The sequence below is a fragment of the Neltuma alba genome, unplaced genomic scaffold (assembly GCF_004799145.2).
Source record: "Neltuma alba isolate B1F8T4 unplaced genomic scaffold, ASM479914v2 tig00008060_pilon, whole genome shotgun sequence".
NCBI lineage: Eukaryota > Viridiplantae > Streptophyta > Magnoliopsida > Fabales > Fabaceae > Neltuma > Neltuma alba.
The window spans coordinates 23,264-37,699 of record NW_021634937.1 but is presented as its reverse complement, the minus strand read 5'-3'; the positions used below and the strand labels follow the sequence as shown (position 1 = coordinate 37,699).

At 33.0% G+C, this 14,436-nt stretch overlaps 1 protein-coding gene across 2 annotated transcripts; it reads right to left on the bottom strand.

Moving 5' to 3' along the window:
* Positions 1-7,000: 7,000 nt before the first annotated feature.
* On the bottom strand, positions 7,001-14,065 carry LOC114753664 (sister chromatid cohesion 1 protein 3-like). Of its 2 annotated transcripts, none has more exons than XM_028942364.1 (15): positions 13,985-14,065; positions 13,533-13,678; positions 11,761-12,016; positions 11,638-11,684; positions 11,494-11,543; positions 11,334-11,398; positions 10,766-11,235; positions 10,567-10,678; positions 10,307-10,443; positions 9,709-10,220; positions 9,174-9,210; positions 9,042-9,087; positions 8,346-8,481; positions 7,598-7,747; positions 7,001-7,194 (listed from the first exon to the last, which is right to left on the bottom strand). In XM_028942364.1, the coding sequence occupies exons 2-14, from the start codon at positions 13,654-13,656 to the stop codon at positions 7,649-7,651; spliced, it is 2,091 nt and encodes a 696-aa protein (XP_028798197.1). In that variant the 5' UTR covers positions 13,657-13,678; positions 13,985-14,065; the 3' UTR covers positions 7,001-7,194; positions 7,598-7,648. The 2 variants fall into 2 exon arrangements, with proteins under 2 accessions (XP_028798197.1, XP_028798196.1); XM_028942363.1 differs by having other exon boundaries at positions 13,533-13,710; positions 13,985-14,043.
* Between the last annotated feature and the right edge of the window lie 371 nt (positions 14,066-14,436).

The following is a 14,436-nucleotide window of genomic DNA, read 5'->3' as shown; positions in this document are numbered from 1 at the left end:
TTCCTTGAAGGTGGTAAGTAGGTTCGTGATATGGAGAGAAATTTACAAATATTAATTAAACACTCAAAGCAAGCTTAACAGTTTGACCGGATGAAAATAAAATCTTAAATATGGGAAGACAGTTTGTGTAACATACATTTTCATTTTAAGAGAGGTTTATATATGTTTTCAAAAAGAGAGAATGTTTCTGTAATTAAGATAAAATAGAAGGGTGGTCGGGATATTTTACTCTTCAATATATACATATAGACATACATATACACATATGAACTCTAATTCATAATATAAGAACTTCTAATTTTAAGCATAAGATTTCAGAATATTTTGTCTTTTGAATTTATAATTCATTCTTTATAGCATTCTTATTTATTATAGTATTAAGGGGATTTTCATCCAAAGATAGTTATGATTATTAAGAAAATATTTTAGGAAAATCATCTCATATTTATTGTAAAGAACAAATTTAACTATTTTTTTAATCTATTTAAATTCAATTAAGTAGCTATTATATTAAAGAATAGAGTTAGCATATAGTTTATCAGCTTCGACCAAAGAAAAAAAAACAAAAACAAAAATCAATAGTCTCGTATTGCTTTTGACCAACCATCATGAAAAGTGGAAAACAGGAATAGCCACACGACAAATAGAGAAATTCTTGCGTGCACTAGTGCCATGTAATCTGTGATCTGCCCAATTAAATGAAACCAACTCAGATAGGTTCAGTCTCACCTGGCATTTCTGGTCAGAGCAAGAAAAGATTGTGGGTCCCACAAAAATTAATACCTAGCAATTTCTCTCTCTTCCTCCCATTTTCACTGCCGATATTGCCCTTCTTTCCCTTTGATTGAATCGCTGACAATCACCCTAAAAATTTTGCCTTCATCCCTTGAACCCTATAACCTATTTTACCAACGCACAATATATTAGAATTATTTATTTATAATTTTTATATTAATTAAGTTAAAAAATAATAAATACTTTTTGGCCATCACAAAATAATAGATGCATAACTATATATTAAAATATTTATTTATATCTGATATGCGTTTAAATAAAATTTAATGATAATGTAAAATTGTGGGAGGTTTTTTAATATATTTTTGCATCTAATATATATATATATATTTAATACTGCAACTAAAGTAAGAAAAATGAACTAATAAATATAAATAATTTTGTGTATGTTTATCTTTGAAACAAAAATACTACCTTTAATTCTAAATATGAGTTAGATAAGAAATTTAATTTAGTAATCTTAATTTATTTTTTTAAAAAATTATATTTTTTTAATTTATTTTTATTAATTGCACATAATAAGAATATTTTCATGAAGGAATAGTTATAATGCATGGATTAAAAAATATTTTAAAAAATTAATACATATTTATTATAAACAATTAACTTAACTAATTCTTTTAACATTTACAAACTAGTTATTTAACTTTGATATTATATTAAAAACTAATGATATTATGTGTGTTTGTGAATTCAATTAAAAAAATGAGAAAGTTTATCTAAATGTGACTCAAAATTCAACAATTATTTTCAATAATTTAAAGTATAATTCTCTGTACATATTTTAAGTAATGAGATCATTTTTCAACTCAAAAAATATATATAACTATGTATTTATTATTTTATGAGATTTTTTGGCTCATTTTATGAGATGAACTTAATTAATATAAATGTTATAAGTATATATAAGGAAAATATTTTTAATATATTGCGGGCAATCCGGATCAAAAAACAGTGGGACGGGCACGTTGTTGAAATGGGGTTTAATGGATGAAGGGTTTTTTGGGATGGTTTTCGGCGTATTGGTGGAAAAGAAAGAAGGGCAATGTCGGCAGTGAAAATGGGAGGAAGAGAGAGAAATTGCTAGGTATTAATTTTTGTGGGACCCACAATCTTTTCTTGCTCTGACCAGTAATGCCAGGTGAGACTGAACCTATCTGAGTTGGTTTCATTTAATTGGGCAGATCACAGATTACATGGCACTCCCAGTGCACGCAAGAATTTCTCCGACAAATAACTGGCTTGTCAGTTTGATGAGGTGATCAGGTCATACAATGAATCTTGAAGTTTCAAAGCGAGAAAATATATGTTGAATAATGTTTTTTGTTTAAATTCAGAAAATAATAAACAAACAGAAAAAGCTCTGCTCATAGGGGCAAACCCAAATATTGAAAATCAAACTCTCACTCTAGCCCCCCTCTTAATTACAAACCGAGAGGATAAGAATTGGCTGGAAAAATCATACTACCTTCGATCCTAATTATAAGAGCCAGTTAACTAATTTGAAGAGATTAAGGAAATAAGTTGAGTTAGTTATTTATCCTAAATAGGTGTTGTCTTTTCTAAAATATCCTTACTAATCAAGTGTATTAACTAGAACTATAATTATTAGAAGGATTGTTTTGGAAAAAATTGAGTAAATATGAGAGACAAAGTAGATTGGGGTCTTATATTTAGGACCAAAATAAAAATCAAATAGGGTCTTATATTAAGGATCGGAGGTAGTAAGAATGAAGCCCCTTTTGGCTAGGATTCCGATCTCTCTTCACTTGTTTCTCCAAAGAAGGCAAAGGAGAAGATTCTGATGCACAGAGAACAAAATTAGAAACGAAGCCAGTTGCGACTTCAAGCTTCAGTTTTTCCTCATCCCGTATGACAGATACCTGTGGTCTATTTTGATGCAAAGAGAAAAAAAGAAACGAAAAGATCCTTCATGTGTAAACAAAACCCCACACACACATATGCACACGCATATTTACTTGATCGATATGATTAGGCAGTCATATATCATGTCTGCTTGGAGAGCACGGAGGAATAATTAAAAATTAAACTCGATGTTAATTAATTATAAACCGTGTGGCATTTCATTTTTCTTGCTGTTCTATAGAATTCGTGTGCGACAAATTTTGCGATTTGCTTAGCACAAACTAGTTCATCTTCTGTGAGGATAAAGTTGCATCGAATTGAAGTTCAGGATCGACTTAAAACCAAGATATTATCTCTAGTTCTTAATATAAGAGTTAGTTAATTACTTTAAATAGATTAAGAAAATTTATTAAGTTAGTTATTCATAATAAATAAGCATTGTCTTCACTAATATACCTTTACTAATCACCTGTACTAGATAAAGCTACTCTTTAATAGAATTTTTAATATGTACAGTTATTAAACAACTGCTTCAAGAAAAATTGGATAAATATATTCCTGGACATGTCTATACATATATGGTTGTTGAAAATTTTCTTTAGCAGAAAACTATGGATGTATGTACGTATGTGCGGACGTATATGTCATATCTAATCACTGAACAAATACAGTAAATAAATCAACTTTATTTCAATAAATAGGAAAAAAACAGCACAGGGTTCAGAGAAACAATAAAGGAATTGAAAGCAGCAATTATAAAAGGGAACTACAATCAGCAAAAATAAATAAATAAATAAGAAACCGAAATGGGAGGTCCCTTCGATTTCTTTGAAGATTGTGATTTCATGTCCTTCTAGATTTCATGTCCTTCAGAAACGCTAAGGACAAACCCAATTGCTTGCTTGGAATGCCGCGCGTGATTATGAAGCTCGGCTATAACATTATATATATATATATATATATATATATTTATCTATAGAGGAATAGAAGAGCTCCTGCAATCGAGAAGGATAAGAGTTGCGTGGGAAATAAGAAACCACAATTGGAGCTCCTTTCGATTTCTGAGAAGACTGTCATTTCATGTTCGTAGCTTTTCCTTCAGCTTCTGTATGATCAGCGACTCGAGCAGATGAAGAAGAAGCAGCAGCAGCAGCAGCAAAGCAATTCAGAAACCTTGAACCCATCAACGTGATTTTCCCTTTAATTTTCTCGGGGACAATAATCTAAAAGAAAGAAGAAAGAGGAATCAATGGCTTTCAGTATTTCAGAGAGTTGAGAAGTGAAGATGTTGGACTACTTGCTCGTAAAAATATGTGTATATATACAGGCATAGGGATAAGATAAAGGGCAAATTCACAGAAGATAAAATACTACAAAAAAGTTTCTAAAAACCCGATAATTGCTTTGGATTCCTAATGGGATTTGACTGTCATAATGTAAAAACTGAAAATACTTTGTTGCCCATGATACAAAACAAGCACCGAAAGACTGCAATAGTTATCAATATTACTGCTTCGCTTACCAATTTATCTGTTGATATAAGTTTGAAAAAACATGATTTCAAGTTACATAATGACAATTAATATTGACATATCCTGTGGACTAATACTTTTTTATGATAATAATGTGATATAATATCGTTATTAAAAATCAATCATCACTTATAATACAAAAAGTTAACTAATGACAAGTGATTTCATAATTTTATATGATTGATAATTGACTTTTAATAATGATGTTATATCACATTATTATCAAAAAGTATTAATTCATAAGATATATTAATATTACTTGTCATTATGTAATTTGAAATCACCTAATATCAACTAATAATCTGATAAGTGAAACGGTAATATTGACAACTATTGTGGCCTATATTAACAACTATCTCAACCTATATTGACAACTCTTTTTTTTTTCTCCAGTACTTTTGTCTATACTAAGGACAGCAAGGTCTTTTTAACTTTTTATTATTGCAGCCAAATTCTTTTGGGATCTAAAACAATTATGAGATTTTCATAAACTTTTTTGCAGTATTTTATTTTTTGCGAGACCTAGTGCAATTCCTTTGAATAAACAAGGAGGGAGCGAAGCTAGGGCATGGACAGCATTGCTTAACGAGCAAGCACGGAACACGAACGGGAACCACAATTTTAAGTGCATTAATTAATTTAGATATTCAGAATAGGAAGCTCTCAAAATCCCTTCCTCTCATTTTCTTTTCAGAATATTATCTCCGTTGTTAGATCAAAAAACTCATTATTCATAGTTATTATTTTAAAAAGGGTTAAGATGTCAATATATTGAAAAGTTTTCATTCAAGAGCGTCGAATATTTGAAAGTTTGTTTTGATATAAATTTGTTCTGAAAGTTTAAAATTGTAACAATTTTTTTCTATATTGTTAAAAATGTTATCGCCTTAATGAACAGTATTATTATTTTAATGATCAACATTAGTTTAACAGTAAAAGATAAAATTGTTAAGATTTTAGGCTTTTGGACCAAATTTATAATTACAAAAACTTTCGAGTTTTGAGTGAAAGTTTTAAAAACAAAAAAACTTACACCGTAATTCTTTTAATAAATTGATGTCATCATCTGTCTTATTTATGCACTTATAATAGAAATAGTTTTTAAAATATTAAATTTGAATAATTTATATTTAGCCAAGATGGGATTCTAAGATGATTATTGGATATCCCCCTTCACATTTCAAACGCTATGCAAGACTTTTTGTCATAAACGTGATTTGCTGTCCCAGAAAACAAATCAGTCAAATTAATTTGTGTTCTATTAATAAATATTAGAAATCGAATTCTTAACCACTTTTTTTTTTTGGACCAGAGCTTCTATCAGTTGACTTAGCGAAGAGAATGCTTTTTAGAACTTTTTTGGTAGTAAATTATTTTTAATGTAAACAATCAATACTACTAAATTTAAAAGTTACTTTATACTAATGTTATAGTGTCTTCTTTTGATGATTACAGAATTCAAAATAAAAATAATACTACCTCCGGTCCTTAATATAAGACCCTATTTGACTTTTATTTTGATCCTAAATAAAAGACTCCAATTCACTTTGTTTCTCATATTTACTCAATTTTTTTCAAGATAGCCCTTCTAATAATTATAGTTTTAGTCAATACATTTGATTAGCAAGGATATTTTAAGAAAGACAACACCTATTTAGGACAAATAACTAGCTCAACTTATTTCCTTAATCTCCTCAAATTAGTCAACTGGCTCTTATAATTAGGACCGGAGGTAGTATCTTAATTGTTGATCTTTTTAATAAAAAATAATTTTTTAGTTAAGAAATTATTAATTGAAAGTTTTAAATTTAGACTATTAAAACTATACATGTGCTAGGGGGAAAAAAAATTTAAAACTATATACCAGTGGTGTAAGTCTCACATAGCAATGAGCATCAAAATTAGTTGCTCCCTCCAATTGATTAATTCTATTAAAAATATTCTTTTAATTCACAAATCATTGTGTTAATATTTTTTAGGTAAAAATGACCTTTTTGGCAAATCTTAATCCTCACCCTCGTGGGTCAAATAAAAGAAAATGTTAAAACTCAAATCTTTATTGCAAATGATAAAATCTCTATCACAAGTTATATGGGTATAAAAGTATTCCCTTGTCAAATATATATAAATTTAAAATATTAATACATAATTTTTAAAAGCTCAGATAAATAAATTATTGTCTGAAACTAAACAAACCAAACATCTCTATAAATTAGATACTTTAAATAAGGTTCTATTTTGATTCCTTAATTTTAAAAAATATATTTTTAAATAATATTGAGATTTTAAATACTAATAAAATATTCTTAAATGTTAACATATTAAACTTAATTTTTAAAACTAATAATTGTTACAACAATAAAGTTAAAAGACCGAATGAATGTTTTAACCTGACAACTAAATATTTGTAATATAATCCACAATATAAAAAAACAAATCTATAATATTAGCAACATGAATAATTTTTTCGAAAAAAGTTAAATAAAAAGACTCGAATGGAGCGGAATTTACATGAAAAATATCATGAACTTAGTGGCCTTTCCACATTCACATACGTGCAAATGGAAGCCAAAACAGAATTGAAGTTTGCATTATTTCTCATTCGCTAATTTAAGAAATAAAAATGAGAATGTGTCCAAGGTCCCTAATTGTCATTGTTCCTTATTATCCAAATTTGACATTTAAATTTTTCTTAAAAATAGATAAAAAAGGGAACACATTTGGTTTTCTTTATATCAAAGTGCATGCCCCGTCAATAATTTTAAAGATGGCATGCTTGTGAGGCAGTAGAAAGCACCAGCTGAAAGTGCAACAGTAAAATCAGCTTGAGAGTCATAACTTCAAAATTCTAACAGTTCAAAAGAAGCATAAGTTATACGCAAAACTTTCCCCCTTTTGGCCACCTACATAGATACAGATAACATTAATTTAAACCAAAATCTGCCTTCTGACTGTTACTAATTCCAATGCAGCTCCTTTCCTCGTATGAATTAGAATCCAACTGCAAGCCATTCAAAGCAAATGTTTCAGAATTAGAGTAAACAACTATGTTTTCTAACAATTAGATCAGGACACAGCAAAGGTTTTATATAGAATTTTCAAACTATGGCTTAAGGTTCACTTGGTATCTTTGAAAGAGGTGTGGGGTATGGGAAGGGAAAAATGAAAAGTCATTTCATCTCTCACCTATCTCCTTTTCCCCTTCTAATTCCATTCAATTCCATTTCTTCATACTAAATTAAGTTTCAAGTCCTCAAGTTCTTAAGACCCCTCCCATTAAAGCTTCAACTATTATCACCAGAAAGTGAGATCTTGGGAGGAACAAAACATTTTTCCCCCTAGTTTTCTTTTTTTACATCTCAGAGGAATTACATGGCCTGTACTGCAGAGTATAGAACTCTTACCCATATATACATCAGGGCCTCCCAAAAATACAAATAACTTAAAACACGACTTCAAATTTCAGCCTTCGAAAGTGCAGTGGTCAACTTCAAGCTAACATCACCATAGGGTTCTTCTTGGTGTACGTCAACAAGGTCATAACTCTTTAAAACCTGTGATGCAACAAACAATTTCCACATAACCATACAAATGTAAGTTTCCATAAGTTAGAAAACAACGTACACATTAGCATGAGAAGATTACAATAGCTCACAAGAGTACTGAAAGAAAATTTGTTAAACTTGAACCAAAGGACAAAAGAACAAATTGTAAACCCCTAAAGAATGTGAGTACACCTCTTTGTCTAGCTAATTTATGAAATGAGAGCCGCTTCAGAATTCAAAGCTATTATGACACCAATCACAAGTACAAACTCATCATCTGCATGCTTTATGTAATCAAGTTACCCAAATTTTTGGAAACCTCCACCTTCCCCATGCCTCAGGATAATGAAACATGCGAGTAGAATGAAACAGTCTTCAAGCACTCTAAGACATTCAAAAATACCCTCTACGAATACAGGAACACATAGGGAAGTTATTTTTTGATTTTCTTTCTCTCTCACTCACTCAATTTTTACGAAGACTACTCTCACATTCACATTTTAGATTTTCATGCTAATAAGACAAGATGCACCAGCATTATCCCTTCACATCTTGTGGCAAAATTGAGGGGTATGATTCAAATAGATGGGCGTGTTTCAGAACTCACCAATGTTTCAAAGAACATTCGAGCAGAGATCCTTCTTGTCTTCCCTTCTAAGATCTTGTTCAAGCTGAGATCTTCCGTGGGGTCCTCTGCAATTGGGCTAATTGGAGAAAGATTTTTCAAATAACGAGCTACAGCCCTGCAATCAAAGAACATTTGACAAATTAGCAATCCATAAATCATTGAGTATGAACTTCGAAAAGGACCAAGTCATTAAGAAAATTAAATGCTGTGCAGATAACTTCTGAGCTATTTTGCTCCACTTGGATTTGTTTGTAGATACACCCCCCCCCCCCCCAAATTCCAGTTACACGCATCATATTATGTCTCAGATTAATAATCTATTCAAACCCCAGAAGAGAAAGAATGGTCACCATATCCTATGGTGCAATTGTCATGGCATATGTGAGCAAGTGACTCATAGGTGATTAAGTAATAATCTCTTAAAAACACCAAGAAATCAACAGGTCACTTAACATGCAAAAAGGCTACAAGATTGTAATTGAAACGAGAAAACAGATCAAAGTAGCATGCATCTTGGAAAAAAAAAAATATGGGTGCATTCATTATATGTGAACTAAAAACGGTTGCCAGTCAAAATAATTTTTTCCAGATATTCTGGCTATTTATTTGGCAATATAAGCCTTCCAGAGATTTGCCGTCTAAGTTTCCAAAACTAGATGCTATTAGAATGAATACCTAGTCCTCACAGACAATGAGTTTACACCTTCGCTACCTTGTGAACCTGCAAATAGAATGAGCAAACTAAATGAAACTGGTCATCTAGTATTGTCTGAGCATGCGCATTTCAGATTTACAAAAGGAACTTACTGGATGGCGTACTGTCTGCTTCCAGAAAATTAAGCTCCTAAAATGAACAAGGTCAACTAATTAGAGTCTATCATATATAATTCTTTAAGTCAACATATTTAGGAGTACCTACAATATGAGTAAGGTGACCAGAAGCGAGTTTGCTGCTTATTATGTATATGCAAATCAAAGGAGGAAGAAAATGTAACGGTATTGTCTGCATCTTCACTACATGACCAAGATCCTTAAAATGTGAAGTTCATTGCACATTAATATAGAAAGCACTCAAGATCAATATCCTACCCATCCCAAGTTAGAAATACATTTGGGTTTATCCACTTCACTTCTAGCAAAAAAATTTCTTGATCTCAGTTACTAGAACCAACCTATTCTCTCAAATTCCTCAAGCTAGAACAACAACCAAAATACTTTACTAATGTTAACAGTACGAACTATGGTTTTGAAGCAAAATGTGGTATGGTTAATTGAGTAAAATATCCTGCATGATTTACAGGATTTCCTGAAAAAGAAAACACAAAAGAAGTTAATAACTTACTTCTTCAGCAGACATCATTGAATGACCAGCATCTGACAGACCAAAGTTCTGAAATGTTCCTTCGTCCAGAAAAGTCATAGGAGTTTCCATCTGGGATCCATCATCTCTAGGGGATGATGCTAAATCAGGTGTTTGAACTGTCCCAGCCACATCATTTGTCCTCAATGGAGAAACTGATACAGACCTTAATTTTTGAGCTGAGACAGGAGTCATGTCATCCTGTCTGAGAGGACTACCATGACCACCTTCAATATTAATGACTTCATTTTCTACATCATGAGTAGGTATAACAGGAGGCGGAGTAGCAGCGATACTACGAAGCCGTTCAATTTCCATATTTTGAGCACCTGTTGTAGCAGGTGGTGTGGCAGCTCTAGGCTCTTCGGCAGAATGGCTAGTTGAAGGAGTTCTAGCAATCTCATCATCCATACGATCTTCCTCAGATATAACCAGGTGGGATTTTGCACTTATATAATCCCTCTGACAAATATCTGAGAGATCCTTGCATAGCCCTGTAGAATGGACAGAGTTTTTGGAAAAAAGTTCATAAAACTAGAAGGCAACAGGATCTCCAGTAAAAAGGTTGACATCTGCTTACCTGATACCAAGGGGTGATCAAAAATTTGTTCCTTTCTTCGGCTGTTGTTCAGTTTCCATGTATCCAAAGCAGAGGAAGGCATAAAACGTCTCTTCCGTAGTAAATCACCCGTACTATCAAGAGCTTTCTTCATAAATCTACAAATCCTCAACACTATGAGCAACTAAGATTATAAACGGCACAAACTTATAACTAAATTAGTTAAATAGGCAAATGAAAGAAAAAGTAGAGATTCAATAAAGCAAAATTTTACAGCGTACTTATTAGTCAAAACTGTTGACGTATCAAAGAACTGTTTTCTCTTTCTTCCTCTATTCTGTGGCTGCTGGACTGGTGGACTTGATCGAAGCACCAAGTTAGGCGAAGCATGGCCTGAAATGGTATAAAGAAGAATAAAAATATCAGCGTTGTGATTTTCTGATCCATAGGTAAATGCAGCTAAGAGAGGTCTACACCCACCCAGAGAAACTTGTATCTCGGGTGCCCCTTGAGAAGTATCTGGAGTTGGCAAACGAGAATGTTGCTGAGATGGTACAGATAAGCCTCCAACATCCAAATCATCAACCATTGGAGAAATATGATCCTTGTCATTCATAGTTTGGTCAAAAATCCTACTGGGTTCAGTATTATCCCCAGGATCTGGAACTACTGGAGGAGGATTTTCTAAATTTAAATCATTATTGGCATCACGAAGAACTTCAATTTCCGGTAGAACTTGAGGACTGTCGGCTGCAGGACTCGAATTGATCACATCGGTCTGATTTCTTGGACCAGCATCTTGAGAACCCAAATCTCTAGCAGATTCAGGATCTTGAATATTATGAGGGAGGTCACTATCAGAATGCTGAGCAGCAGGTGATTCTCTTTGGTTTATTGGATCACAAACTTGAACATCACCAACGTTTGTCAATGGAGATTGCGGGACAATGCTGCAGACACAAATGAATGAATAACAGGTTATTCCATTGGCTGATACCTGAAGAAGTATCAAAATGCAATAGAACTTACAAAAGTCACAAATACTTACTCCTCCTCCATTGGTCTGGCCCCTGAATCTGGCAACACTTCCGTGTGTGAAGAGTCCATTATATCCTAAAATAAGGAAAATTCAGGAGATGAAATAGAGTTGCAACGCAAAATCTCATAATCCAAAATAACAAACAATTAAGGAAATAATAAGGGCGAACCTCATCAAAAGTGATTGCTATGTAATAATCCATACTACCAGGAATTTGATCTGCACAGTAAATAGCATTATAGACAAGAGATCAATACTTAAGCGTACCACTATTAAAATAAAGATGAATAAAATATCCATCCATTTCTGTGACCTGTTAGAGTGATATCTTCTCGACTCCTCATGTGGATATCCTCCACCCTGGGACAGAAATCCATGAGTCATGTAATGATTTTAGAAGTACAAATAAATTGGAAGAAACTGAACAAAACCATACTCGTCATCTACTCCATCCAAGATCACAGCATCAAGATCAAATGTCTCTGGCAGTGTGATTGAATGAAATGGTGCCTTCCGTGCATCCTCTGGTAAAGTAAGTTGAATAGAAGCAAATGCCTTGCTGAGACCAGTCAAAACAGCATTACAGTCTTGAAAAAGATAATCAACTTTCTTTGAATATATCCGAACAACGCCTAAAAGAAGATGGCCTGACATTCTCAAGGCAATGGGAACTTCAGGTTCCATAATACGTCCTAAAAGAGACATACAAGAAAAAGGAATATTCAGTCAAATTCAGGACCAGGACCATGACACAGATTCTGAATCAAAAAGTACATATTATTTCAATCCAAGAAACACGAGACTCGTGAAAGCCAATGTCACAATTTTAATATTCACTGACTTATATATCATTGATATCACACATGATGTACAAGTACAAACAAAATTAACAATTCCTATTAAATATATTTTTTTAAGTACCTCTAAATGAAAAATGGATTAGGAACCGAAATAACAGTCCAGTGATTAGGTTAAAAAATCACTTTCAGCTTCCTCGGTATCAAACTCGCGTTTTACTGTCCCATGGATAAAAGAAACACAAGCAATATCAACACACAAACTTGTTAATTAGAAGAACAGAACAAGCTTGAAGAGCACAAAGTGATAGCATGGCAAAGATATGGCCCGCGAAGTTAGAGCAATTACTATTAGATAGATATGGGGAAATAAGGTGTAAAGAAGTCAAAGCCTCATAGAGGTGTTCTATTTAGCTATTGGATCAGGAGCTATGTGACATTATGCTTGCATTTTCAAAAAAACCATGTTTTCCCCAGCAATACAAGGCAGAACTTTCTACTTGCTTATAATTGGGAGTCAAACTTAGTATTTTCAGGCGGTCGCATTGCCTAAGGACCTTAGTGTGTTGATGATTTCCGTGCTTTTATTTGTACTACAATTTCTTTTGAGCTTCAATCAAGAACAGAAAAAACAAGAAATATCTACAAAGTGTACTACGTCTACGACCATGGGAGAATGACTCTGTTAAGAAACCTAAGATGAAAATAGAACAATAAAGGGAAAACCTATTTCAATCAAATTAAGTGTTGAACAAAGAGATGACAAAATAATAGTTGGCATAGCATCAGGGCAGGGCGACACAACATTCTTTTCACATTGTCTTAGGTGCGTTTGGCTGGAAGGATTTGAAAGGAAGGGAAATTCACCTCAGTTTTGTTAAAAAAAAAAAAAAAAGAGCTTCCAAACAAGAACAGGGGTATTTTGGATGATCTTAAAGTCCCTCCCCTTGCCTCCAAACATCATCCATGTGCCCACAGCATCATTCACACAATGACTAAAAATCCAAATGACTACGAAAGGAAGCAAATTATAACCCATTACCTCACGTTATCCCAGCAAAAAGTAGTAAATTATCAAGAAATGCCCAAAACTCATCATCAGGAGAGAAGAAAACAATCTAAATTGAAAGAGTAATTCAGATAGAAACCCTACAGCCGAAATTCAAATAGAACTCGGAAAGTTTTATTCATAAAAGAAAGAATTGACGAAGATTATCAAGAGTCGCATCTCCAATCAAGAAGGATGGGGAAAATAGCCAAATTGGAAGATAAACTAAAGCAAAAACCGCACTTCCAAAACCCAAATGAAAGATGGAAACTTTATCCATAATGGAATATAATTTTAACCTGTATGCCAGAAAATTCACAAAAGAAACATGCTTTTCAGAAAAAGGAAGATGATTTCACTTACTGACAGTGGAGGGTATATCAGTTGAAGTGTAATGAGACTTCCGAAGCCTGTGCTGCAAATGCGCAGCAATCCACACTGTGGCCAATGGCCCCTTTCGTGCAAGAAACGTATGCGAATAAAACATGCTTCTCTTCGATCACGACGGCCTGAGACACCGAGAAACAGATGCAGAAAGAACCTTGAACGGAGGATTCACAATTATTGACAACTTCACTGTTAGGCCCCCTAAAAGTTAAAAATTTGCACATTAATATTCCTTCCAGCAATTTCGTTATAACTGCAGTTTTCTTTTGCTGTTTAGCATGAAAAAAAAGGAAAACCCACAAATAGAAGAACAAACGGGAGAAGCTAGTTGGAGAGCGACCGATAAAACATAGCAGCAAAGAAAAAAATCACAACAGAAAAAATCGTACCTAGAAACACAGGAAAATAAAAAATCAGAAAAATCTCACCTTTGATGAAATTTGTGGGGTGGTGCGAGGAAGAGAGGTGACCGGAGAGAGTAGACGAGCTAGAGCGTGAGGGCTTTGTTAGTCCGCAGATATTGAAGGTTCATAAAAATGAGATTTTTCATTTTTGGCGCGGGAAATTAGAAAATGGCGCCAATAGAGTACTGAGGAAGCCAGATATGGCCTGGTCACGTCCCGCACGTATTCATTAATCATTAAAGGACCACCTCGTTTGCTCCGAAATTTACAAAACTGCCATTTTCTTCGCTGGAATTTATGGTTCTGAAATTAATGTTTGGACTGGATTATGTGGATGAGAGGAAGTTAGAGCGAGGCCCGGTTTGAAATTCATATTGCCCAAAAGACGAAATTTATCATATTTATTTTATTTTTATTTTTACTAACATTAAGAGCAAGATTAATATTTAGTATTTATAAATCATAGGAGTACAATA

Coding starts and splice junctions, on each gene's coding strand:
- LOC114753664 (XM_028942364.1), bottom strand. CDS start 13,656: ATGTTTTATTCGCATACGTTTCTTGCACGAAAGGGGCCATTGGCCACA. Junction 10,679..10,765: donor CGAGATACAAGTTTCTCTGG/GTGGGTGTAGAC, acceptor ATACCATTTCAG/GCCATGCTTCGCCTAACTTG. Junction 9,088..9,173: donor AGCAGACAGTACGCCATCCA/GTAAGTTCCTTT, acceptor TTCTATTTGCAG/GTTCACAAGGTAGCGAAGGT.